At 38.1% G+C, this 27,852-nt stretch overlaps 5 protein-coding genes across 6 annotated transcripts; 4 read left to right on the top strand and 1 right to left on the bottom strand.

Moving 5' to 3' along the window:
* Positions 1–129: 129 nt before the first annotated feature.
* Positions 130–14,066, top strand: LOC148905525 (tryptophan 2,3-dioxygenase-like). Its single transcript, XM_089040393.1, has 17 exons — positions 130–239; positions 724–810; positions 883–946; positions 8,683–8,776; positions 9,061–9,128; positions 9,315–9,386; positions 9,665–9,726; positions 10,067–10,142; positions 10,213–10,244; positions 10,839–10,917; positions 11,111–11,218; positions 11,585–11,641; positions 11,721–11,775; positions 12,021–12,078; positions 12,147–12,226; positions 12,722–12,812; positions 13,005–14,066. The coding sequence occupies exons 2-17, from the start codon at positions 785–787 to the stop codon at positions 13,189–13,191; spliced, it is 1,209 nt and encodes a 402-aa protein (XP_088896519.1). The 5' UTR covers positions 130–239; positions 724–784; the 3' UTR covers positions 13,192–14,066.
* Positions 3,038–4,700, top strand: LOC148905527 (uncharacterized). The gene is made up of 3 exons (XM_089040353.1): positions 3,038–3,614; positions 3,721–3,975; positions 4,248–4,700. The coding sequence occupies exons 1-3, from the start codon at positions 3,322–3,324 to the stop codon at positions 4,456–4,458; spliced, it is 759 nt and encodes a 252-aa protein (XP_088896479.1). The 5' UTR covers positions 3,038–3,321; the 3' UTR covers positions 4,459–4,700.
* LOC148905526 (uncharacterized) lies at positions 4,161–6,787 on the bottom strand. 2 transcript variants are annotated; one of them, XM_089040355.1, is made up of 3 exons: positions 6,227–6,787; positions 5,784–5,932; positions 4,161–5,099 (listed from the first exon to the last, which is right to left on the bottom strand). In XM_089040355.1, the coding sequence occupies exons 1-3, from the start codon at positions 6,316–6,318 to the stop codon at positions 4,912–4,914; spliced, it is 429 nt and encodes a 142-aa protein (XP_088896481.1). In that variant the 5' UTR covers positions 6,319–6,787; the 3' UTR covers positions 4,161–4,911. The 2 variants fall into 2 exon arrangements, with proteins under 2 accessions (XP_088896481.1, XP_088896480.1); XM_089040354.1 differs by lacking the exon at positions 4,161–5,099 and adding an exon at positions 5,134–5,697 and having other exon boundaries at positions 6,227–6,776.
* Positions 14,067–15,678: 1,612 nt separating the features above from the next.
* LOC116306374 (solute carrier family 22 member 15-like) lies at positions 15,679–22,161 on the top strand. The gene is made up of 9 exons (XM_089040570.1): positions 15,679–16,032; positions 17,860–18,006; positions 18,718–18,998; positions 19,321–19,563; positions 20,003–20,137; positions 20,590–20,675; positions 20,755–20,863; positions 20,950–21,022; positions 21,202–22,161. The coding sequence occupies exons 1-9, from the start codon at positions 15,679–15,681 to the stop codon at positions 21,439–21,441; spliced, it is 1,668 nt and encodes a 555-aa protein (XP_088896696.1). The 3' UTR covers positions 21,442–22,161.
* A 173-nt stretch (positions 22,162–22,334) lies between these two features.
* Positions 22,335–27,834, top strand: LOC116306364 (solute carrier family 22 member 15-like). Its single transcript, XM_031716411.2, has 9 exons — positions 22,335–23,097; positions 23,390–23,536; positions 23,650–23,930; positions 24,125–24,367; positions 24,906–25,040; positions 25,692–25,777; positions 26,174–26,282; positions 26,349–26,421; positions 27,398–27,834. Exons 1-9 carry the CDS (start codon positions 22,804–22,806, stop codon positions 27,626–27,628), a joined length of 1,599 nt encoding a protein of 532 aa, XP_031572271.1. The 5' UTR covers positions 22,335–22,803; the 3' UTR covers positions 27,629–27,834.
* The last annotated feature ends 18 nt before the right edge of the window (positions 27,835–27,852 follow it).

Genomic DNA, 27,852 nt, shown 5'->3' with positions numbered 1-27,852 from the left:
AGACACAAGAGAAAATACCCAGTGATTGCCCCAGACCGTGAAACAGTTGATAGTAGTTACTAAGGATCTCGCTTGACATCGCGTGACATACTTATACATACTTGAGTCAAGTGCCACGTGCTGCACGACCAGACTTCCATTGGAACTCGTTTGATTCATGACCAATGTAAAGAGGCTTTTAATCTATCATCAACGATTGAAATTACAAAAACAAGAAAACAAACTCTTACAGTTGTAAGGTAATGATTGCTTAAATCTTTTTTCAAAAGTTTGATAACATTTTAAGTGGTATTTTATCATGAAACTGTTAGCAGGCATGTTCAAAAGTATCGTAGACTTCGAAAACGTTTTATTACATTTGTAAGCGGTTTGCTTGCTGATCTTCGTATTGTTTGACCTTCTGTTTCATATTTGTCGTTGGTTGTGTACGTAAAGGCATTTTCTCAACCTTTTTTAGACTGATTTTTTACGATAAACTTCGCAGACGGTTACTGTAGAGGGCGTAATGGAGGTGTGTCAGACGAGAAATGTGTTGACATTTTTCTTTAAAAGACTGCGAGGAAATTTCAGATATATATTAGAGTTTTGAATCGATCTTTATCCTTTAAATTTGCGTTTTTTTTTGAAGAAGGTGTGAGGTAGATTGCATATTTATTTTTTTAATGATGAAATTGCGAAACAAAACTTATGCATATTAAAGCATTTCAAGCATATCTAATTCAGAGACTGCGAGCAGAACTTGGCCGAGCCCGATCGAGGTAACTGGTGATACGAAGTAGTGAAAATGAGCTGTCCTTTTGCTAGTTCTAGGTAAGTTTGCTTCATTTTACCGCTATGATCGGGAATTATTTACTTATATTGTTGATTTATGTTATCGCACAGTGATTCCGGCATTGATCAAGGCAATAATTATGACGAACGACTCAACTACACAGATTATCTACAGGTAAGCTTACTTATAATCTTCAGTAAAACTTAAAATAATCAAGGAAAAAAAGTGTATTAGCTAACTCTACCCCCTTTCAGAACTAAAATGTTAGCTAAAATGACTTTTGAACAACATTCTTATTCTTATTGTGTGTGTGAGATTGAGAAACTTCATTGCGAACTTTGACAACCTTTCAACCTACGCCATGTTGTGAAAATGGCCATCACGCAATGTGTTTCTTAAACAAATTCTACAAAACGTTGTGCAAAATTCAACTTACAGGTAAAACAATGCTTAAATAACCGAGTTGAGCAGAGTATTTTACTAAGTCATAAAAAACGTTATCTTGTAGAAATTAAGTTAAGTAAATTTGAGTAGTACTAAGCTTGAAGTATGTATAACACAAAATGACTTCGATTTACATAACAAAAAAATCTTTGTTCAGCATTGAATTAGTAACTCAATTGCCATTACAAGACCATCTCGATGCCTAAAGTTAGAGTAAGATGATTTTGATTTTATGACTTTTTTCAGCTAGGTTTTGAAGGATATCGCTGCCGGTTTTACAATTCTAATTCGAATGAATGAAACTGCGGATTAAGAACTGATCTCCAAGGCTGCGATTTGACCTAAGGCTGCATTCATAATATATGGCAGAGGGGAGGGGGGGCAGGTGAAATTGAGGGGTGATCGGCAAAATTTTGGTAGGAAAGAGGAGGTTGTGGGCAAATTTTTATCAGAAAAAAGGGGGGAATGCACAATTGTTGGAAGAAGCTACAAGCCTTGTTTAGGAGGGATAGTATTTTTTTTGCATGACTGTAAGGGGGGTGTTAAGAATTATGCTGGACATTTCAAATTTTCACCTGCTTCCCCCCCCCCCTGCCTTACATTATGAACTGGTGCAGACCCAAATATGAGCTGGACAATTGGAAATAGAAGACACAAAAAGGGACAAAAAGTCAATCCATGCATCATAAATTATGTTTTCTATTCAATAATTAGGGACGGAACTTTAGATAATTTATGGGTAATCCCCCCCCCTTCCCCCAAAAATATATATAAGGGTTGACTCGAGAGGACTGACCCCCTGAACTGAGGCGCTCGTGCGCTCGTGTTATGAAGGTTCGACTCGATAATACGGGCACCCGCTCAAAGGTGTTCGGTTTAACAAGGTTCGACCATGCATAACTGGAGATATGTATTGTATTTGTCATTTGTCCTTTCTAATAACGCTTAACTGGCATTTATGTAGTCTGGGCTATAGTCAAAGGTGTTCGGTTCTACAAGGTTCGACCATGCATAATATTATGCAGTCTAGGTAGTATATTATCTATGATAATCTATGATAATCTATATTAATCCCTTTTAGACCATCAAACAATTGGCGGTCGTGTTTGTTCTTTTATTTAAACCAAGAGAGCAAACAAAGTTCGCATTAATTTACTCTTAATCACCATGGGCAATACTGTTTACTGCTGTCTCAAGCCAGTAGTACTTGTCTACAACTGCATGAATATTATCCAGAATTCTTTTCCACCCAAGATATCCTAACTAAACAGGAAAATGAATGCTAAATGAACTGAACTTCCCTAGAAAAGACAGTCAAAAATATCAAGGCTTTCAAAGGAGCTTTCAAAGCGTTTCCAGATTTTTCTGCAGCGTGTTACGGTTAGAGTACTTCCAAAATGGAAAAAGATGGCTCAAAAGATGACCCGAATCTTTTTACTCGGCTTAATTGTGGTCGAGACGTGAACTTCTTAGTACGTTCAAAAGCATCTAGAAGACGGTCACTCTCCAAGACAGCTACAACAAACCCTGGTTCGTGTATAAAGAAGCTAGAAATTCTGAAAGAAGTTGAATTACTGCAAAATATTCAGGTTCAGAGATCTCTGAGGACCTTGATGGATGGGTTGAGAGAGAAGAAGATTGGTGAGCCCGAAAGTGCGAGGAGTCATTTGGAGGCGAAACGAAGGGCTAAGTGTCATGATAATGTGGTCAGAATTCGAAAAGAGCTCAAAGATTCATCAGAGGGAAGTATGGATAGTTCTTGTAAGCCATTTCCTCGACGTTTGACAGATTCTGAGCTTAAAGTGTATATCAGGTCTAGAATTTTTTTACGGTTTTGGCATCTCTAGATGATATAAATAAATATTCCAAAAAAAATTTTTCGATTTCGAATTTTTTTCACCTCGAAATCAGCCTTCAAAGTTAGATTTCTGGCGACGCCCAGTCGTGTTGGCCGTGTTTTAGGAGACTGGTAACTAGTGACGTAAATTCGAGAACCGAGAAAAGCGATTGTCAAGGATACGAGTAGACAAAGTATTGTAAACATTGACCCGTTAGTGACTTTCATTCCTTCAAAAAACATAAATTTCAATATATAATTTCACAAGATGGCTACGAACTATTACGGGAGTGATTGCAGCTCTGAAAGCGAGATTTCAAGTATATATTCAGAGGAAGAGGATGGAGAAATAGAGGACGAATGCCATCAACATGCTGAAACACACGAGTCAGATGATAGCTACCCCAGGTCTGAATCTCACGAATTGGTAGGACCATATTCTTCAGAACCACTTGCTGATGCGGACTGGCTCAGTGAATATAACGAAGAAATTTCAAAGATCGAGAAGAGAAATGAAAAGCTTCAAGAAAGATTTGATGGCGTCACGCCGAATAGCGCTTGGTACGTAACTATCAAGATCTAGCTACAAGCTCACTCTTTTTGCAAAATATTTAGTTTCGTTTTGATTTTTTTACTAACTCGCAAATCTAAACGTTTCCTCTTTTAGGTGTAGATGCGGTCATTGCAAGAAAGACTTACTTCAAAAACCTCAAGAGTGTAATTGCTGTCACGAAATAGAGGGTTGTCTCGAGTCACTGAAGTCTTCCGAAGTGCTCGAAGAATTGGAAGTACCTCCCATTTGTGTGACCTTACATCCAGGGTTTGAGCCTGTTTGTTTAAATCGCTGGTCCCTACGTTCATCATGTGCCAAGTACCGCACTATCGACGGATATAAGTATAGACAAACTGGCAGTGAAGAAGAGTGAGTAAATCCTTTTTTTTCTTCTAAGCTTAGTTTTAATTACATGGGCCCAGAACAAGTAAGATAACTATGACTAATGTTTTCTTCCTTATTTTCTTATATCTTTTACTGTTCACGTGCTTTACAAGTCATACCATGCCGTTTTAAAGTATTACTTATTTCCATGATAATGATGTAAATAGCAATTGTAACTGACAGTTGTTTATTTCAAGAATATATTCTTGTTTGTTTGATAAGTTTATATACTAACAAATTATCATTTCATATTTTAGGCTTCTCCGTGCAACAGCTTACAGGGAATTCACCCAATTGGTTCATGGTTATCAAGGAGGAGGATCCAAGAGAATCCCACTGCCTGCTTGTGCTTGTCATGGTTATCAAGGAGGAGGATCCAAGAGAATCCCACTGCCTGCTTGTGCATACCACTCGATAAGAAAACAGTTTCCTAGCACCGATTTTTGTGGATACGAAGATAACGAGTGATACATATTATATTATAAACAGAACATTGCATTAGAGTGATTTTACTCGAAGCATGAAAAAAATTGCACTACATAGTAGTAGATATTCACTGTTTTCTTTTGTTTTACTTCGACTCTCCTCACTAATTATACAACTTTGTATCATGGGTCTAATAGAAATGACTCAAATTGCCTTTATGAGGGTTGTTTTGTATTTGTCACTTTGTATTGCACTTACAACTATAATAAAAAATTATAAAATAATTAATTGTAAAAAGTATTACAAAATGATACATTTCTACATATTAATATAAGAGTGAAGTCACTAAACCAGTGAAATGGATAGTAGACTAATACACCTTAGCACTGAGACTCTAATGCCATTGTTTTCTTTTGTGTCTATTTGACTATTACACCTTAACAAGTAATTTCTATTTCATGGGTTTAGTAACTTCACTCTAAAAGCAAGAGAGTATTAACTGCTTTTCTGGTTTTTAGGGCAGTCTTTCACATTCTTGTGTCCTTTCATGGGATTCTTGTGTCCTTTCATGGGATTCTTGCAATGAGTGCAATGAGGGATTGATTTCTCTATCCTGCCTTCTCCAATCTTCTTTGTTTTCTTAATTTCGGCAGCTTTGGCTTCTTGTTCAAGTACCTGTGATACTGATAAAAGTAATGCACAAATTAGCATGAAGTGAATAGTTGATGACAAAATTGTTAGTTTATATTATACTTCTATTATGTTATGACTGTTAGATTATTCAACATATTAGAAATAAACCTTCATGACTTAGACACAACAGTCTAATTATGAAGAAAGATCTATAGTGAAAGCACTGAATAAGGACTTGGTGATATTTGAACACTGAAACAGAGTGCAGTCAGTATAACCAGTGAAATAGTACAAAATCTAAATAGTAGTAATAATTAGCACAAATTCATTTGTTTTCTTTTGTTTGGTTAGCACTATTCAGTGCTATTCAGCTAAGCAAATTTCACAGGTATGATGATGGCACTCTTCAAACTTAGAAACATCAATGGGAAATAACATCCTACTCGCATGGTGTTGTGGGTGGTACATTGTCTACAACCATACTCTTTCTTTTTTCCTTTTTTTCCAAAGCCACAGTTTTACTTTCTTTTACCAGCATCGTGTTCATTGATGGTGGGGTCATTTCTTTTAATTCTTTCTGTGCCTCTCTTAACATGTCTTCTTTCTGCAATGCTTCGAGAAAAGTGATGTATATCTCTTCCACATACCCTATTGATAAAAGATAAACAATAACATGTATACAAGTATTTTTTGACTTTTTGTTAAATCAGATGTGCCGAAATAGCAATTCTTACCATAATCTGGTTTTATTCTCACATCTCTTACAGTAGCCTCCCCATTTTTAAACTTCGGATAAATAAATCTCACTTGGTCTGATCCATCTGGCTTCTTTTTTGTCTCTCTAATGATATTGTAGTTGAAGTGGCTTACAGCAAGTATTTGTCTTGGAAGGAAAGAAAACAAAGAGAATGATTATAACAAATTATTATTCTTATTATTCGAATATCTTAGTTTGATTTCATTTGTTTCTTTATTTTGCATATTGCAATTCAAGTTTTTGCAAGAATGCAAATATTTAGTCATGCATTTATGTCTTATTTCTTGATAGCTTTTATATGAGAATAATACTATGATTATAATATTAGAAAAATCTATATAGTAAACAAACGATAGTGCTACAGTTGGGGCATATAGTCCAATATGTGTGACATTTTTTTATTATCAATCGACGACTTACCTTTCGGCGATTTCTTTGAGAATTGTTGGCTTCAGCTGAACTAGTCGATGGAACTGGGTAAAGTTTTGGGTATGACACAATTCCGGTCTCATCCCTTACTAAGTGTGCCAGCTTTCTGTCGTCTTCTCCGAAAGAGTAACGCTGACTGTAGTCCTCTGGAGAAAAGTGCTCCGAGCATATTGCCGAAGTCGCCGTAGGCGTCCATTTTGCTCGTCTTTTCAATACAAAATCGACCCATCTTTTCCTTCTAGCCTTTGCTATTGGTCGGTCATCATTAAAATAAGGGATCGTATGAAGTTTTATGCCTTTCTTCGTTATATTTGAACACCCTCCAACCACGCACCTACTAGGCATATTTACAATACTTCGAAAGGCCGATCTAAACTGTGTCACCGAATTTACGTCACAGAAAAACTAGTGCCAGTCCATTAGCGTCTCCCAAAACACGGCCAACACGACTGGGCGTCGCCAGAAATCTAACTTTGAAGGCTGATTTCGAGGTGAAAAAAATTCGAAATCGAAAAATTTTTTTTGGAATATTTATTTATATCATCTAGAGATGCCAAAACCGTAAAAAAATTCTAGACCTGATATACACTTTAATAAAAAAGCAAAACACCGGGCAAAAGAAGCATCAGGGAATTCAACTGCTAAGATTGCTGCCTTGTCTGGAAATGCAAAAATCAAAAATGTCTTTGACGATTGCACCATTCCATCTACCTATAGACCTGACAGAAAATCTCTTTCAACCCAAAAAGATGAATCGTCCACAATCCTTGAAACTAAAACTCGAACAACTTCTTTGCCATCCTTGACTTCGTCTCCAAGAGAAACTAAACTTCGCGAAGAAAGTTTCAACATAACTTTACCTCAAATAGTAAAAAACTTCCATTCTACAAAGCAACCGTCATCCAAATCGCATTTCCAGTACTGCCTACCAGTCCTTGACTCCAACAGCAAGTTTTCTATTATCAGAATGGCGCGAACATTAAGACAAAATCGCCATAAAACCCAAGTAGAAGCTAACGAAAAACCTGACGCGAAGCGTCATTTTTCTTTGGAAGAAAAGACTATTGATTTATTCGGCGATAATTTTGATCTTCTTTCTTCACAATACTTAACTAAAGAGAAGAAGAATGATGAAGGAATGGAACTTCTTGACAGCGAATCTTTCGATGATATCGATCGTGATGACTTTTTGCATCTCAAGAACAGGATCGTTAATATTTCTGTCGTGAAGTCGGGGAGACTATGGTTAGAGTTTCCACGGGATCTTTATTGACGCTCACAAGTACTAGTAGTTACAAGACTGTTTCACGACTAACAATCTACATCTTTCTTTCTTTACTCTCTCTCTCTAACTATCTGAAACTAACCTATATTTATAGAAGAAATTAGCATAATTGTCGAATTACTTACAAAAACTGGTTTGAGTCTGGTTTCCAGTGAAAGTACTGAGTTGCAGGAATAAATTAGAATATTGGCCTTATTGACCTAAGAACCTAAATCTTAAAAAGAGTCTTTAGAAAAGGATTAACTGAATAAAGCGTCGATGACGGTCGCTTGTGTTTCTAAGTCAAAACATACTATTTTAAGTAAACCAAAGTTTATACCAACAGTAAGGGAATAATTCTTAACTAAAAATTTATGAGTAAACAACTATAATGAAGGACGCCAAAAATATACGTGTCCTTAGGAAGTCTTTTCTGCGCAAGTCTTACTAAACTGGTTTTGTGAACAGCTGAAAGTCAAAAGGTCCAAGTCCAGATTACTGAGTAAATAAGAAGAACCTTTCATTATCCGGTGTATAGAATTCAATTAGTGACCTTTGTTAGGAAGGTGTTTTTACAAGGTCAACAAACCTAAATCTTTTGTTCCAATAGTTACTTCGTCCTTAAGGCTAAATTGTTACCATAGAAACCTAAGTGAAATCTTAGATTTCTTGTACAGTACAAATCAGATGTTTTTCTGGCCTTCTTGCATTTCTCCGTCCCCGATGGTTTTGACCAATAGAAAAAAAGGACAATAATTAACAAAATTTATACTTTCAAACAGCCGTATACTTCATGCCGGAAAAAATGTTATGCGGAATGAAGGGACGAACAGGTTGTCTAATGTATTGTCAGTAAAGTATATGAAGAGACTAGCTTTTTACCAAATAAAATAAAAATGCACAGCTGCATGGTACAGAAATAGTATTGATAGGTAGTTTAAAGATGTTTTGGTGAAAGAAAGTAAAATCTTTTTTTGAAATAAAAATTACATTTAGCATAATAATTAATAAGCAATTACTCCTGGAAAAAATAGCACAACTTTTCGATCATTTGACTTTCCTCAAATTTCCAGAGATATTCCATGTAAAGGATACAAAAAATTAAGAATTAAAAGTTTCTGTTGCTACTTTTTTTTGGAAACGTATATTAACGCTGTTACGCAATCCTCCTGTTTTCTCCCAGCTTGATAAGCTGCTTGACTGTCAGAAACTGATGAGCGAGGAGAAAGGATCTCACGGGGCGTCTGACGAACTGTTGTTTATCGTTACTCACCAAGGTAAATAAAGTCACGAGACCAACTCCTTCCCTCCCATTACTTGGCTCTCCCATCCTCCAGGCCCCTCCCCTGCTGCAACTCACACAACCTCAACTGTCACCCACCAAGGTAAATACAGTCCACTCCTTCCTCCCCTCTTCCTTGGCTCCTCCTATTTGCACCTGCCTCCCTCCCCCTGAAGTTGTCATCCAATTTCTAATGTACGCAGATTAACAACTTAACTGACCAAAATTGTGAAATGGTTGCGTAATAGTGAATTTTTTTCTCCGCTTTTATTTTCGCAGCATATGAACTCTGGTTCAAGGAAATCATCTTTGAGATTGATTCCATTCGGGACCTGTTTCTCACTGAGGTAAAATTCATCATGTTTTTCAAGGTGTTACTTAATGCAGCCCTTTAACTTGGACGTAATATTTCAGACCACGTGTCATTCATTTGAGTATCATTTGTTTGGATGCAAATCCTTTTCTCAAATGACACGTGGTCTGAAATGAACAAAACATTACGTAATGTGGTGGCATCGTTTAAACTTATGTAGGCGGGCGTGTTGAATGAAGAAAAGACGCTTATGGTCATCTCGTTGTTGAAGCGAATCGTGGCAATCTTAAAGGTATGAAAAAACCGACCCAAGGGTGTAATGATAATTTTTTTAAACATGTGAAGTAGGATAGTGATTTGCCATGTAGCGTTGCACTCATCATGGTTTATAATTTTGTGCATAATCCTGCATATGGGTGCATCTTGTTTGCGCATGCATTGTAGTGTTAGGCATGCGTCGTATAAATGCACCACATTTTCATCGTGGTGTTGTGCCTATCTATCTTACGCATTGTACACCCGACCTTACTCTGAAAAGAAGATACACGTCTTCTGTTATTGTTTCCATAGCTTTTAGGAGAGCAGTTCCAGTGTCTAGAAACAATGACGCCCTTTGGTTTCATGGAGTTCAGGTGAGGCTCTAATCGAAAAACACATTATTTATGCCTGTTCAAGGTCGTACACGTTCCGCTTTATTTCTGTAAGTTTTAAAACAAACTTGAAATCAAATTTCTCAGTAAATTGAATCCTCTTTTACTTCGACGAAGGACTAGCGTCCGAAACGTCAGTAAGTTTTTTTCATCTTTTCAAGGTGTATAATTTACCCTTTTATCATTACTGTTAAATTGAATCTTCATGAGCTGGTTTGACTGTAAGATATCCTACAATTAGGCGTTGTTGTAATAACATTGTTAAAAATAAAATTTGTTTGTTCGTTCATATCTTCATTCATTCTTTCTTTCTCTCCATCAGGGATTATATCTCTCCCGCTTCAGGATTCCAAAGCGCTCAATTCAGAGTTATTGAGAACAAGTTAGGCGTATTAAGGGTAAGTTAATTTCAGTAAAATAGCATTCAAAACCTTCGGTGATTGCTAACTCATTTTGTTCTTGTTAAAGGCGAGCATGAGAAAAGACAGCCAGGAATGCTGGTAACGTAGTATTTATATAGGTTTGGCACTATCACGTGCAGGCGCCCATAATAAAGCTAGGACTACCTGTGTTTGGGTGGCAGAACAATAAAATCCCTTTGCTCTTGGAAATTGAATTCTTTCTCTTGTAAAACAATTGTATTGTTCCGCATGGCATCTAACATGCCTGCTGTCACGTGATGGTGCATAGCCTTTATTTTCCTTTTTTTGTGTGTGTGTGTTTCGCGGGTCATTCCTTGTATGGGCTTCTAGAGGGACTCAAGATATTGTGCTAAATAATACAAGCAATTGCAAAATTAGAACAAATATTTTTTTTCTGCGGCTTATTTTCCTGTTGTTCTGTGTATAAGCTGGCGTCCCTGTATTGCATCCATACAGGCCTCAAGCATTATGACTATTTTTACCTACACTTTCTTTTCGGTAGGTTTTTTTTTGTTATGATAATTTCCTCTGTTGTCTTGTTATTCTCAAAGGAGATTTAATATTTGAATATGAAAAGAGATTTTGAAAAGGATTGTGGTAGTTTAAGTATGAAACGTCATTAGGGTCACTTCGTAGTTTCACTGACATTAGTTTTTTATTTGTATCGATCAGTAAAGCTTTAAGAACAGGAAAAGACCAAACAGACTACGTCAAGTCTGAAGAGTCGCCATCTTTGCTGGAAGTTGTCGAGGTAAGGGACGAGGGGCCATATCTTACCATTCCCCTAACAGTTTTCCAGGACTCTCCTGTTTTAGAAGGTAGTAGTGTGGGATAGACACCCCCATCCCACCTTATCATGTTGGCAATTTGTTTTTATTGGTTTTCCAACAAGTCATGAATCATATGGGCCAATGATGACGTGGATACCTCTTTGGTTGCTATAGAAATGGTTGTCTCGCACGCCAGGACTGGAGGAAGATGGCTTTAATTTCTGGGGGAAGTTTAAAGCAAGCGTTTACAGATGGTTGGACAGTCTGAAGATGCAAGCTTTGGTAGGTCCAAGACCATTGGTAATAAATGCCTTGGCCTGTTTATTAAAATAACCGTCAGTATGACGTGAACATTTTTTTGCTGCATCATCGTCATGTATCATCGATCATCGTACTTCATCCTCATTATCTATCATCATCGTCATATCGTATCATAATCATCATCATCATGTATCATCATCATGTATCATCACCATCATGTATCATCATCATGTATCATGTATCATCCTCATGTATCATCCTCATGTATCATCATCATGTATCACCATCATGTATCATCATCATGTATCATCATCATGTATCATGTATCACCATCATGTATCATCATCAAGTATCATCATCATAGACATTTCTATTCTGTATTGACAGGCACAAAAGAACGAATTTCTCAAAGCCGACATGCTCAAGAACTTTAAATCTACTACAGTAAGTATCGTTATTCCTATCACACAATTATGATCAAAACTTCCATAAAATTAACATTATTTTCACTTTGTTTACTAAGGACACATTTGAGTCAATCTTTAATGAAGAAAGACATAACCAGTTGGTCACAAGAGGTAAATAATCTCCACTCCTATCAGCGCTGCTAAAATTGCAAAAAATTCTTTTCATTCCAAATGTATGGGTAATGATATTATCTGGTTATAAGCACATGACGGGCAGTGTTTACTCATAGCTGAAGGCTAAAAACAAGATTTATTCACCTGACAGGTCGAAAAGAATAGAAGTATCGTATGGCAATGTTCCATGAAGGAATGTTTCGACAGTCAGATTGATTGAATTTTCTTCCCAATATTCACAGGCGAGAGAAGATTTTGTTATAAAGCTTTTCAAGGAGCAATGATGATCTACTTTTATCGGTAAGTTAGAAGATGTCTTCGTGTTTTCTTGCTCCATGCAGCATTCAAATGTCATTTGGTTTTTACAGTGATCAGCCTCGCTTCCACCAGCCATTTCAGATCCTACAGCTTCTCATTGACATTGATTCTCTGATTACCAAGTGGCGATGTAAGTATAGTACTCGTTCAAGTATTATTATATCATGTTTAAATAGTGCTTGTAATCAGGGCCGGACAAGTCAAAAATAAGCATAGAAGAAAAAGTCAATATCATCATGCTAGCGTGCTTGGAGGGGAGGGCAACAAAAATCTCTATCCCCTTCCCCCGTCATTTTGTAACCAGTCCAGCTATGCAAAGCGGAAGTGGACGGAAAATTACTAAACTAAAGTGACTGTGATGAAAGTCCATAGACATACATCAGTAATATATGATCCTGAAATATGCAACAATAAAAAAACGTTCTCTTCAAACCATTAAGTTTTCGTTGAAAATATGGTAATATGGTAACAGCATACAATAAGGTAGGAACGGTAACGATAACTGGTAGCAATCTCCCAGATCCCCAGACTCCTTTACCCATTCTTGATCCTCGAGGTTGCGTTTTCTTCATTGGTAGGCTTCGCTTTATTAATATTGCTTCTAATAATTTTCCAACTATTTTAGACAATCATTTGATGTTAGTCCAGCGCACAATCGGAACCAAAGCTGGTACTGGCGGCAGCTCAGGATATCAGTATCTCAGATCAACAATCAGGTATGATGTGGAAATGCCAACGGGCCAAGAGCTGAGCCTTGTGGCACGCCTCACCCAACTAACCAATCTTTATCATTTCTTTCCCTTGGAAGTCCGTAGTTTCACACAAAAATTGTAGTTTTTATTTCCATGTTTCAAACGAGAGTTATTTTTGTTTCACATTGCAATATCAAACCCCTTTTGTTTTTATAGTGACCGGTACAAAGTGTTTATTGACCTTTTCCATTTGTCCAACTTCTTGGTTCCTCGTGAATATATACCGCACCTCACCCGAGACATGAAGACCGTTCTTCGTCAGGTCCATAACCACGGCGAGAGTGACAGCGCTCATTATAGCGACAGTGAAAACGAAGAGCTCGGTTTGACAGGTCTTCCTTGACAGTGCAAACGTCTCGTATGAGAAAGGGAAAAGTCGTGTGGAAAATGCTGCGGTTGGGTCAAAAACATAGCTGTACTCGACAGCAATCTTATCTTGCTTCTTGTAGATAACATTGATAACCTTTAACTTTAGAAATAATCTAATCGATGGGTCCCTAGTGCCAAGATGTCGCTACTCTCCTCTCCCCTCCCCTTGAGAGGACAATACAACAATCCACAATGACACGAGTAAAATGAGTCCTACAAAAGCTAGTCAATACATTGCCGAAAGATCAACTTAGCATAAGTGAACCTGTCATTATTAATCGCCTGGTTTTTAGACAACTGGATTGGAGATTACCTAAAAATCCCCCGGGGGGGAGGGGGTACTATCACCCCAACTTGGGTAGGGGTGTGCCGCCAGGACCTCAAAACCCTGACCCTATCCCAGACCTAAAATGTTGATTTTACATACCCTTCCCCACACTAAAACTAAGAATTGTACACCCTATCCCAGACTAAAAGACGTTATTTAATAGATTGCAATCAAACATAATCGTATAGCAAATATAGGGGAGTCCCCCGGGCTAAAAATTGACAGATTTTGAAGAAGAGGGTCACTCAGTAGCAGACAGGGGATGATAAAAAAATATCGTGCCTCTAGGGGGATCAGTTATTTTTTATGATGTTGCCACGAATATTCTTAAGTTTCCTGTTCGAAAAAAAACTCTTTCGAGCGATAGTTAATGTTTAGGTTAATTCAAAAGGAACTACAAGTAGATCTGTTAAGTCTGACACAAGTCTCGGTTACAAAATCAATGATAAAACCAATGATTCTTGGCTTTCAGGGTCACACTACTACTCTTCCCAGTAGACCGAGGCAGTTGTGCTTTTTTTATCGCGTTCGTAGCGTCTTTTATGTGATCCAGAAGTACATTTCAAATCGGCCACGCGATGCCAATGTTGTACCACGTGGACAAGTTTTTTACACCACGTGATCAAAATTCAGTCAAGTTTTAATCACGTGGTGTAAAAACGTCCACGTGGTATAACATTGGCATCACGTGGTCGATTTGAAATTTACTTCTGGATAACATTACAGACGCTACGAAGGTCATTAAAAAATTCCAACTGCCTCGGTCTACTGAGAAGAGTAGTAAAATACATTTGACAATTGCAGGAATTTTCATTCCTAAAATTCTGTTCCGTAAGACAACTATAAAGATTTAATCAAATAATTAGTAATATTGATAAATATAGATAGGATGTGTAGCCAAACTTGGCACTCATTGAGAGGCAAGTTCTTGTTTGACAAAGAAATGAATTGCAAAAAGCATTACACAATCATGTTACATATTTAAAACCGCATCAATCAGGAAAGGTTGGCGCGAGGTCTGTGATGTACAAATCGATTTTTGATCAGATATTTTTGTTTTGATTTGATCTAACATTTGATTGAATAAACTAGTTTAACATAAATAAATACTATTAATTTCAAATGTTTGAACTTCCAGACTTGATAAAACTTAAGAATAAACCTCCAAATAAACGATAGAGGGTTACGTAAGAGGGTATTACATAACCGCCTCATTTAAAACAATTTTGTCATATTTTTAACATACCACAGTCAAGGATCAAACAGCAAAGTTCAAACTGAGAAAGAAACCGGTACCGACTCAAACCTGCATCTTTCCTTGGTTCATTAAATATAAATGACCGAAATTAACTATTGTGAGAGTGTGAGCATGTTCATTGCTAGAAATCACCTCGCATCGAACAGTGAAACTCCAGCTCCTGATATAAATAGCTATTCTTTGATAAGGAATCTCGTTTGTTAACTCTCGTAGCAGATGATCGTTTAGACGATTGATAAACTCTAAATCGTTGATCTGCTAACATATTGAGCGAGTGAGCGAAGAGATACAGAGAAGTGGCGAGAGATGTGCAGGAAGCATATAAATAATTGAAGAAGCTGAGAAAACTCTGAGAAAGCTGAGAAGCTGTACTCTCATAAAGCACGCGCTCCAGACCAATCAGAGCGCGCGACTTATGTGCAGTTAACGCAGCATGTATAGACTCGAACCGGTGAAAACAATTTTCTGACTAAATCGAGAAGGGACAGGGGAATTGAAAATGAAGAATTAATATTTCAATTGATAATCAGCCCCGCAATGCTTAGGTTCCTGAAGGTAATAATTCTTTTTCCGTGGAACTTATCCTCGACATTATTCAGCAAATTGCCGTGTGTACACGTTCGAGGGTATCGATCGATGTTGCCTTACTTCACATTTCTTTATGCTTCACGAGCCACAAGCTTCTCTGTAGCTCTTTCTCTTCTTGCTTCTCGGTTCAGCCTCTATTTAAATAAACCATTTTTTAACTTCGATTTTCACCGTGTATGAAATCGTCATTAAAAAAAATTTGGGAATGAAATTCGAGCTGCACGAGAGATCAAATGACACAACGGGCGGCTGTCGTATTATGTTATAAATCAACTTATCAGGCAGCAATGGAGCATTCACCCGATACTCATCAACTAGCATCATTACTACAAGGTACTAAACAAGAAAGCATGGAAGCCAAGGAACCCCAGAAGCCATCTCATCCAGCTGTACTAGAAGATCTTTGGAGTCTTGTTGGTGGTTTTGGTCGCTACCCTTTCTTTATAATGGTGTTCATGTGCTACTTGACGATCGTAGTCGACTTTCAGCAGTTTATACCCACGTACTACGGCGCTCCTCCAAATTATCAATGCGTATCTAATGATCTGAATGTTAGCAGTTCTTGTCGGATCAACCAGTGTGGATGTGAAAACTGTACCTACGTGTTTATGACGGATGAGTTCTCTAGTGCTGTCTCTGAGGTAAGCTCTATTATGCTTTCGTATTTAAGGCTGCGTTAATAATGTATGGCAGAGGGGGGAGGGGGGAGGTGAAATTTTCAAATTACAAAAAAAATTTTAAGACCCCTTCCTTGAAGTCCCCGCAAAAAAATAACTATCCCCCCGGGCAATCTCTCGTAGTTTCTTCTAAAAATTTTGCATCCCCACCAATTCTCTGAAAAAAAGTTTCAACCCCCCCCCCCCCCCCCCCCCTCCCCTCTATTTTACTGCTTCAAATTTTCCCGATCACCCCTAAATTTCACCTGCCTCCCCCCCTCTGCCATACATTATGAACAAAACTAAATGTGTATATATTAAATATTAAATATTCTAAAAACTGTCCCACATTTTTGTCTGATGCATGTTGAGAAGAGTTTGCCGACAACCTTCTTCAACTGAGAAATTGTTCTCGACATCCTTAATTCAATTATCATAGGTAATCTGTGAAAAACATTACTAGCTTTAGCTTTCATTTAACCGTTAAAACTAATAAAACTTTACGATCGATGGCTTAACGATTAAGCGACGACATTATTTGGAGGGGAGCCTGGGGTTTCATAGTCTCCCCCACAACCGCTTTCAGTGTCGTCACGCAACGCTTTCTCCCCTCTAGGGGTTTCAGAGGGGAGTGTAATCAGTAAAAGATTGAACTTTTGTAAAAGGTCAAACCTTTTTATTTTGACGAAAGCTGATTTTCTTGTTGACTTAGTAGGAAGGTCATGAATTTCTTACTGAGTGAAAGGGGAAGAGCTACAACCATTTAAAAAAAGTTTACTGCGAATCCCCCATCCTTTATCCCAGATAAGAAATGTTCCTTCACTAACACCGACTTGTATCTCTGCTTTCGATAGAGTCTTTATTTCTTCGATTCCCTAACACCGTCTTTTATCTCTGCTTTCGATAGAGTCTTTATAAGGGCCACTCGCGATACTTAACTTAATTTCGCGTCCCCCCCCCCCCCCCCCCCCCCCCCATTTTTTTTTTTTTTTTTTTTTTTTTTTTTGCTATCGAAATCGTGACCTGAAAATGAGCAACGCACGTTGGCAAACCGGATACTAACTCCTGCTCGTCTTCATTAAAATTCGTATGCATTTTTGACCTGACGGTCTGATTGTATTCATGGCGATCTACTTAGTACCACATTCCTAAACCTCGCAAGATCAAGACGACAGACGAGATTCAAATTTCTTAGTTTTTCAAGACTCGGCCATTTTACTTTTAACCATAAAGACTATAGTTCAACATGTTTACAAATCTAGTCCTTCACCTCTGAAGGTGCTGTCTTTATAGAAAAAGATTCGTTGCGGATTTAATTGCCATTCCGGCTCGTTTTTTGATCAACGGGGTATTGAATGGTTCAATACAGTGTGTGCACTCATGTGACTCAAAATCTTTTGAGATATGAATAACAATGAAACAACCGCCATGTTGGTTGAACAAACATTAGAAGTCTAATAAGGAATGCTTTGTTATCGTCAACCAAGATTGCGGCCATGACGTAACGTGCCCATGCTCTATTCCATATCTTGCCTATCCTGCGATGTAAACCCTTAGGGTATTTTGGGGGCCTCCCCTCCCCTCCTCCTTCTCCTCACTCCCCCAGTCAAGGGCCTGCGCCCAAAATCTCACTCATTCTGTATCTCCCAGCAAGGGGTTTCGGAAAAATTCCACGTTGACGTGCACTCCACTCACACTTGACTTGGAGATGTCCTTTAGCCTATGTTTGCAGGGTAATGTTTGTATTCACCCTTCCCGGCCTGTTTTCTAAACACATAATGATATTATTATATTAATTTGTGCTAATTTCAGTGGAGCCTTATATGTGACCGCGGCCATCTCAAAGCCATGTCACAAGCTGTTTATATGACTGGGCTGCTCGTTGGTTCTGTTGGGTTTGGGAAAATCTCTGACCATTTTGGAAGGAAGATAGCTACTTTTCTCAGCTTGTTTCTTTTGGTAAGGATCTAGTAGAATTATGATTGAACTTGTGACTGTAATCCGTTATCTAGATCATCATCATCATCATGTATCATCATCATCATGAATCATAATCATGAATCATCATCCTGTATCATCATCATGTATCATCATCATGTATCATCATCAAGTATCAACATGTATCATCAACATGTATCATCATCATGTATCATGTATCATCATCATGTATCATCATCATGTATCATTATCATGTATCATTATCATGTATCATCATCCTGTATCATTATCATGTATCATCATCATGTATCATCATCATGTATCATCATTAAGTATCAACATGTATCATCAACATGTATCATCGTCATGTATCATGTATCATCATCATGTATCATCATCATGTATCATTATCATGTATCATCATCATGTATCATCATCATGTATCATCATCATGTATCATCATCATGTATCATCATCATGTATCATCATCATGTATCATCATCATGTATCATCATCATGTATCATCATCATGTATCATCATCATGTATCATCATCATGTATCATCATCATGTATCATCATCATGTATCATCATCATGTATCATCATCATGTATCATTATCATAATCATCACCGACACTTAAGGAAAGGGTACGGTGGTGGTAGGTATGCTAGAGCAGCGTAGACAGCAACAGCAAACTTCGTTCAAGTACTACCTTCTTTATCATTCCCCAGGTCTCCTTCGGTTTGGGTTCCGCCTTCGCCGACAGTCTCATCCTGTTTGCTGTCATGCGTTTTGGTGCAGGTCTTGCCTCAGCAGGTGGTCTCTTAGTACGCTTCGTATACTGCATGGAGCTATCAACGTTCTCTCTTCGTACTGCCATCGGTATCATCTCTAATCTTTTCATCATGATTGGAGCAGTGATTCTGTCGTTCGTGGCTTACATGATACGTGATTGGCGCCATTTGATGCTTGCTATCGCTCTTCCTGGTGCACCTCTTCTGCTACTATGGAAGTAAGCTACTTCACTGTCTTTTTGTCTGCCTGTCTGTCTGTCTGTCTGTCTTGTTTTGCTTTTTCAGCAAATTAGGTTCAATCCAAGCACTAACCTTGACTCAGCACTAGACATTTAATGTTACCTCTCAGCTGTGCCGTGCAGATATTGTTTTACCGGGGAGGGTAGTTCACCCAGGCAACCATACAGCCCACCCTCAGGCGATTGCCCGGTACTGAGCTTATTCTCCTTGTTTATATTTTAGATATTTTAGATATTTTAGATATTTTAGATATTTTAGATATTAGATTTTCTTGTTGATCATATTTCTCTCTTTTCCCAGGTGGATTCCAGAATCTTTTCCATGGCTCATCGCCAAAGGAAGGCTCGAAGAAGCACAGGAAGTTTTAGAAAGCTTCGCCTCAGCAAGCGGAGTTAATGTTGATTCCAGCCAACTGGCTTCGACTATCAAAAAAATCAAGATGTTGGATGCAAGTGAAGCTACCGAGAAGAGTAAAGCTGGGATACTGGATCTTATCAGAACCCCTAAAATGAGAAAACGCACGTTTATCCTAACCTTTAATTGGTAAATATTCCCATAGATGATTAGTCCAAAACCCACTTTTATCTCCTCGAGCGCGCGACAGAGTAAGCTAAATGAGAAGTAGCACGTTTCACAATTTCCTTCAGAATACACGTGCGCGCTTTACTTAACTTGAAAGCCTTATGTTAATCGAAGTAATATGATCATCCGGGTGGATGTAGTCCTGAGAAGGACTGTTTGATGTGACTGACGTTTCGACAACCTGAGCGGAAGTCATCTTCAGAGTCAAGTGAAGAATAAAAGTCAGATTGGTCATATTTATACAGCCACGATAACAATAGCCTAATTACATGAAGAATTACTCTGAAGATGACTTCCGCAAGAACGATGAGGTCCTCTAAGAGACCTTTTTTAACACCTTGGAGAAATTTTCATCAATAATGTTCTGTTTATTGATATGTTGTTATTTTCATTTCAACAGGTTCGTCAATTGTGTTGTATTTTATGGCATCACTTTGAATGCTAAAAATCTCGGTGGATCGTTTCATCTCAACGTATTTATTTTATTCGCTGTCGGCATACCTTCTATTCTTTTTCTCTGGCTCATCTTCAAAAAGTAAGTACATTTGTACTTTTATTATCAAAGCGTTAACCCTGGTAAGGCATGGCTACTGGAGTATTGCAGGTTCTTAAAATATACCCCTGGTCGCCGCTTCGTACAACAGGATTGTGAGGTCTGTCAAACCGCTGGCAAAAGAAGAAGTGGCAGTTCTTTTAAAATACTCCTGGGTACCGCTTGCCACAGGCGGATAGAGGGCTCATAAAATACCCCTGGTCACCGCTTGCCACAGGCGGATAAAGGGCTCATACAATACTCCCAGGCTCCGCTTTCCACAGGCGGATACAGGGCCCATAATATATCCCTTGTCACCGCTTCCGGCTCTATGATATACTCGATCCTCGTACCGCTGACCACAGAAGGAAGGGGTGCTCTTACTACTCCTATTCATCACTAGCCTCCAACGGGCTCATATAGTAAATTTATCATTTTTTATTACTTATTTCTAGGTGTGGACGTCGACTAGGTTATTCAACATTAATGATATTTGGTGGTCTGGTATGTTTGATGGTTTTGGTTGTCCCAAAGACCACAGGTAACCCAAAATCCTCTTTTTTTATCTTGGGAAACGTCACACAAGCTCGGGATTTTTAAAACATGTTCTTTTTCACCAGGTGATAACCCTGCCATTAAGGTGCTGGCTGTGATTGGCATTTTCTGTATCAACGCAACATTTAGTGGTGTATACATCTACACATCTGAACTGAGCCCAACTCTACTCAGGTAACCATGGTTACTGAACCATTTGCAACAAATTTGAATGACAAAAATTCCCGAAATAGAACATTTCCATTTATTGTCTCTTTAAGAAATGTTGCCCTTGGAGTTGGTTCAATGATGGCTCGTGTCGGAGGAATCATCGCTCCCTACATCGTGTTTCTTGTAAGTTGTGTTTCTTGTTCGTGCTGAACTTTTGTAACTTTATTTGTCCCCTTTAATAGACTTGGACCTAATTTCTAAAATTAGCCTAGAAAATGTAGCTTCTACACATATTTGGTTTGACACCATAAAATAATATGGCACCTGTGTAACAAAGTAAAGGTAAAACTTTTAATTTCCAGAACGACTTTGTTCAAAACCTTCCCCTCATCATCTTTGGAGGCATGGCATTCTTTGCTGGTATTACGGCTCTGTTTTTACCCGAAACACTCTTCAGTCCCATGCCCCAAACCGTGGAGCAGGTGGAGGACTGGAAAGAGGATTATGGAGTTCCTTGCAGAAAGGATAAGCAGGTGGCAGAAAAACAGGAATTCGTGTTGAATGAAATAGAAAAAGGAGAGAAAGAGGAATCTAAGTTCTAGTTAGCCAATCAAAAACCCATGTCCGCATGCCTGCTAATGAGTTATCTTAGATATATATATATACGCAAGTGTTTGAGAAACTATTCTTTATTCATATTCAAGTATTTTAAATAAGCATTTAGTGTTTTTATAATCTTGGACGATCTTTTGCAGCAGTAGGTATCATCGTTTCATATGAATGTGTCACTGGTAGCCACACGCCGAACTGTTTAAGATCTTGAGTAAGTTGCATTAGTAAGTTGTACCTTCAGTTGGAGCAGGTTGTTATACCGTGAAACAGTCCCCTGCTTTCATACAAATAGATCGATTACAGGTAATCCTCTTTAATATATGGCACTTTCTCACTCCTACTCCTACTCCTACTCCTACTCCTACTCCTACTCCTACTCCTACTCCTACTCCTACTCCTACTCCTACTCCTACTCCTACTCCTACTCCTACTCCTACTCCTACTCCTACTCCTACTCCTACTCCTACTCCTACTCCTACTCCTACTCCTTTTTCTTCTTCTTTGTCGTCAGTTACTTTAAGACATACTCCACCAGTAAGACAGTGTGACTTGATAGACAGACAGACAGACAGACAAAATTCATTTTAAGGAAATTTTCACTTATTGTTCTAAATGAAAGAGACATTGTTCCGATAGAAGATCTCACCATACATAAATTGTTTATCATTAAGAGTACTGCACGGAATAAAAGAACAGTCTGGCTGCATTTACATACATGGTTGGTGGGTTGGTAGAAACCCTGCTTTTTCTCATCTCATCATTTGCGGTTTACTTTTTTCCCCTCATGATTTTAAATTAATTTATGAATACTTGTAACCAGGGAGATTTTGAAAGAGTTTTGAATATTGAAATCTCGGCCAATTTTAGAACTGAATTTAAAAGAGGCTTTTTCAAAGGCTTTTGAATCATCTTATTGTTTGATAGTATTCGAAGCCCCAAACATTCCTCACTGGACAAAATGGTTTAAATCTCCTTGCAAAATAGTATTCGTGCAAAATAACGTTCAGTCGTTGCTATTTTTACGGTAGATTGTGAACCAGGCCTAAGGGGCACTCCACCCTTTTGTTATATGATACTTGACTGTCGACGTCTTTGTCACAATATTCTTTTCCTGGGAGACAATAAGGCAGTCTGCGAAGTCTGTGGAGGTTCATTGTCCAATTTGAAGTCTTATTATTCAACATACACAATCTTTTCCTGGGAGACTATAAGGCAGTCTGCGAAGTCTGTGAAGTCTTATTATTCAACACACATAATGAATATAATAAGTCCAACTCATACTAGGTCTATTGTCAACCATGTTTTAAAAGAGGTTACTCGAGACCAACTCACGCCAAAGTTTTCTTAGCAAAATGAACAAATATCAAGAACCCGAGAAAAAATCCCACCAAGTATTTTTAGAAGATTTATGGAGTCAGATCGGTGGGTTTGGTCGATATCCTATTTTTGTCAACGTCTTCATGTGCTATTTAACTATGGTGACAATCTTTCAACACTTCATTCTTATTTACTACGGCTCTCCTCCAAATTATCAATGCGTATCGAATGAGCTGAATGTTAGTAGTTCTTGTCGGATCAACCAGTGTGGATGTGAAAACTGTACCTACGTGTTTATGACGGATGAGTTCTCTAGTGTTGTCTCTGAGGTAAGCTGTATATACCGTTCAAACCTCTTTGCTTACTACTGATAGACTGCAAACCATATACTCCATGAAACAATACTTACTGATTAGTAGAAAATAACACCAATGAAACAATTGAAAACAATTGAAATAGATGTGTTTAGTGCTATTTAGTTTTTTTGTTATTTCACGAATATATGGTTAATTGCACTCTACGAAGCTCTTTGCTTGCTTAACCAAGTTCACTGCCATAACAGATGAAGTTTCCAAACTTCAAATCTTAAAAATTAAAAGTTGAAATCTTATATATTTTCAGTGGAACCTTATCTGTGACCGTGCGCACTTGGGAGCCATGACGCAGTCTGTTTACGGTGCAGGGTTTTTCTTTGGTGCTGTTGGATTTGGTAAATTCTCTGACCACTTTGGAAGGAAGAAAGCTATTTTTCTCAGCTTGTTTCTGATAGTAAGAATCCATATGAACACCATGATAGAATAATAATAATAATGATAATAATAATATATTATTATGATGATGATATGATGATATACCGTCGATTGGTCTTAATCATTCAACAGACTTCGTTCAGTTTGGGCTCCGCCTTCGCCAACAGTCTCATCCTCTTTGCTGTCATGCGTTTTGGTGCGGGTCTGGCCAGTGCTGGATTGATGACGATAAGATTGGTATACTCTATGGAAATATCGACGCTCAACCACCGTACTGCCATCGCAAACATCTCAAATCTTTCCTTGAATTTTGGGGCTGTTCTATTGACGTTGGGGGCTTACCTGATACATGATTGGCGCTATTTGATGCTGGCTATCTCTCTGCCTGGCGTACCTCTATTCCTGTTATGGAAGTGAGTAAAACTATCGTTGAATTGACTTTTGTCGAGGAAAGAATCTTTGGTGAAACCTACTATGGTAGAAAAAAGAAAAAAGAAGTTTAAAGAAAGGAATTAAGAAAGAAACGATGAACGAATCATTAAATGAATGAATGAAAAATATTTACTTCAGATGATTTTACCGACCACATGCTTTTATCTGTTCCCAGGTGGATTCCAGAATCTTTTCCGTGGCTCATCGCAAAAGGAAGGCTCGAAGAAGCACAGGACGTCTTAGAAAGCTTCGCCTCAGCAAGCGGGGTTAAAGTCGATTCTAACCAACTGGCCTCGACTATCAAAGAAATCAAGATGGCGGACGCAAGTGCAGCTACCGGGAAGAGTAAAACTGGGATACTGGATCTTATCAAGACCCCTAAAATGAGAAAACGCACGTTTATTTTATGCTGGAATTGGTAAATACAGGCATAGCTTTAAAGTAACTCTTACAAAGGTCTTGGGAACCAAATAGCTGAAACTAGAATAGTGGAGTGGGCCTTAGTAGGTCTGGTCTCTGATCTTGCAAGGTCCTTTGGGACCAAATAACTGAACCGGCTTTTTCATATCACATAATAGCCAACTCTCGATATTCTGGTTGAGTGGTCAAGCACAAGACATTTAGATTCGAGACTTCGGGAAAACAATGATGCTATCGCATGTATTCTTTTCAGTGCCTTCCTCGGAGCCTCGACTCGGATTGTTTTGTGCAGAATATATATTGAAAGTAGCTCTCTTGAGGGACTTGGAAACCAAATAGCCGTAAATTATTGCATAGATCTTTCTCAGTTAGAGTACAAACACTAATTGTGTGCAACATATATATTACTAAATAGTATAGTGTTATCTTATGCTAATTCTATTGTTTTCTTTTGTTTAATTAATGCTATTTACTACTAATTTCTACTCTAGTGCTTTATTTTTCTTTTTGTTTTAAACATACATTTATTCCAACAGGTTTGTTAATTCTATGGTATTTTATGGCATCACTTTGAATGCTAAAAATCTTGGTGGATCGTTTCATCTCAGCGTATTTTTCTTGCTTGTTGTTGGCATTCCCGCTACTCTTTTTGCGTGGCTCCTTTTCAAAAAGTATGTAAAGTTATGCAAAATGGTGTTTTAAATTATAAATTATTTCAAAAAAAACAAACTTACATAGCTAAATAACAAAGCTTATGAACTTGTAGCCCCAATGTAAACAAGTAGGGGTTTGTATTTTTATCATTAAACACAATACACCTATCCCGAATTCGCTTGACTGGTCACGAAACAATGGTTTCAAGTCGAGGTTGAACTTGATGAATAAAAGAATCAAGTTCAGTCTTGACTTCAAACCATTGTTTCGTGGTCAGTCAAGCGAATTCGGGATAGGTCTATTGTACTATTAATGCACACCGAAAGAAAGCGGGCTCTTATGTGCATGCGCAGTCGAAGTCACCGCTGCCCACAATACGAAAGCGGACTCTTATGATTTATTCCTTAGATCCTTGCCACAGCAGTAACATTAGTCTCCCCCACAGCCGCTTTAAGTGTCGTCACGCAACGCTTTCTCCGGAGAAAGCGTTGCGTGACGACACTGAAAGCGGCTGTAGGGGAGACTACAGTAACATGGGCTCTTCTTCAATAAAAAAATCAGAGGATCAGTGGCCTTTTATAAAAATTAATAATATGGTATCATAATACTTTTGAGGCTTTAACGTGACTATCAATCAAAATATTGAAATAAGGTTCTTACTTTGCCAGGTGTGGCCGTCGATTTTCTTTCTCAGCATTAATGATATTTGGTGGTCTGGTCTGTTTCATGGTCTTGGCTGTTCCAAAGAACACAGGTAACCCCCTAATTTTTTCTCTCGAGACATTTGAAATAATAGAACACTGGAAGAAATCTAGTATCGTCTTGTAGGTTAGTGTTATAGATTTACAGGATGATTGTTCTTCAACCATTTGGTATTTTATTTTTCAAGCTTTAGAGCTATTCACAACGGTTAGGAACCGCATATATAGAGGTTTTGCACCATCACGTGATAGCAGTCATGATAGGAGGCATCACAATTGAATCTGGTCGAATCTGATTTACGTAAGAAAGTATTCAGTTTCCCGGGGTGGGGGGAGATTATTGTTGTGCCTCCTGTCATGGCTGCCATCACGTAATGGTGCAAAGCCTCTACCTATAAATGCTCACCGAAATTGTGTATACTAACGAGATTTTTGATTGTGATAATCAGGTGAAAACCCAGCCATCAAGGCCCTCGCTGTGATTGGTGTCTTCTGTTTCAACGCAACATTTGGTTGCGTAAGCATCTATACATCTGAACTGAACCCAACTCTACTCAGGTAACCATGGTAGCTGAGCCACTTGCAACGAAACAGGAATAGAAGATTTTCAATTTATATTTTCAGGAATTTTGCCCTTGGAGTTGGGTCAACGATTTCTCGTTTGGGAGGAATCATCGCCCCGTACCTCGTGTTTCTTGTGAGTATAACATTATAATAACGTCAGTATTGAAGGATGTAGGAGAAACACCGGCACATGGATCCAACTTAAGGACGTCCATGGGCAAAAGATCCCATCGTCAGATTTTCTTTTAATTTTGCACAATGAAAGAACATCATACTAGAAGTAAGATAAGCAAATAAAAAAATGGGGGTCCCAAACTTCGTTTAGCCGTCAGAATACATGGAAGTTCTCCCTTTTTACGGCAAGAACACGCGAGCAATGTAAACATGGAAAGTTGCCAAAAATTAGTAATTTCGATTTGATCCCATCGTCAGATTTTTAAAATTTTTCCTCTAAAGTTAGGTATAATTAAGTACTTTCAAAAAGCGAAATAAAAAACGGGGGTGCCCGACTTCTTTTTAGAGCTATATGAGATTAAAGACGTTTTTATGAGGTTTTACTTATCGAAACATGGGAATGACGTCATCACGATGACCGCGCGCTCACTGAATTCATGCGTAGAAAGGATGCGCGTGAACAATACCCATGAATGTCCTTAAGATCAAATAATATACACAACCAGGTGATCGATTAGCCAACCAGGGTTGCATTTTTGGAAAAAGAATCGATTCCATGCTTCATTACGCAGAGGGAAAATGAAAACAAAACGGCGCACAAGGACAATTCAAAGACAGAAGTGTTCATTTAGCTGGAGGTTTCTTAAAAATATTTATTTAAAGAATATATTGTCCAGATGAAACTAGGAATTTAGTTCATCGGTCAGGTTATTTAAATCCTATGAAAAGCCTCAAATCTGTTATGGAGAGTGTGTTGCTGTTAACAAGGAAAGATTTATTGGCGAGAAAGCGGCTACGAAACTCAAGTGCATTGAGCGTGTGTGGGTCGATGGGATTGGTTCAGTTTTTTTTTCAATAAGGAAGTGATCATGAATTGTAGGTCTAGCCAGATCACCTGTAATGAATAAACAGATAATTATCTTTAACTTTTCTAGAACGACTTCTTACAAAATCTACCATTCACAATCTTTGGAGTCTTGGCTTTAACTGCTGGTACTACAGCTTTGTTTTTACCCGAAACGCTCTACAGTCCCATGCCCCAGACCGTGGATCAACTGGAGTCCTGGGACGAGGATTATGGAGTTCCTTGCAGAAGGAGGAATCGTTTGCAAGCAGCAGGAGAGTGCGTGCTGAAAGAAGTGCAGGGAAAGAAAGAAATCGTTTGATGTACAACAGACAAGATGAGTGTCCGGAATGGTGAAGTTTTTTGGGAAATATTACTAATATCTTAATTAAGGGTTAAGTCAATGCTATTGTGTCCTTTAGCCAACTGAACAATAGGACGTTTGTATGAATGTTTCAGTCGTATCATGGAAAGAAAATATACGAAATAGAAAGGAATAGATCATAAAGTTAAATTGTCAAAAGAATAAATAACACGTTAACACGA

The sequence above is a fragment of the Actinia tenebrosa genome, unplaced genomic scaffold (assembly GCF_029948245.1).
Source record: "Actinia tenebrosa isolate PJP-AT-01 unplaced genomic scaffold, QUT_ActTen_1.0 PGA_scaffold7__59_contigs__length_16204524, whole genome shotgun sequence".
NCBI classification, from domain to species: domain Eukaryota; kingdom Metazoa; phylum Cnidaria; class Anthozoa; order Actiniaria; family Actiniidae; genus Actinia; species Actinia tenebrosa.
Note: the sequence above shows the minus strand (reverse complement) of the source record. Positions and strands in the feature narration are given on the sequence as shown.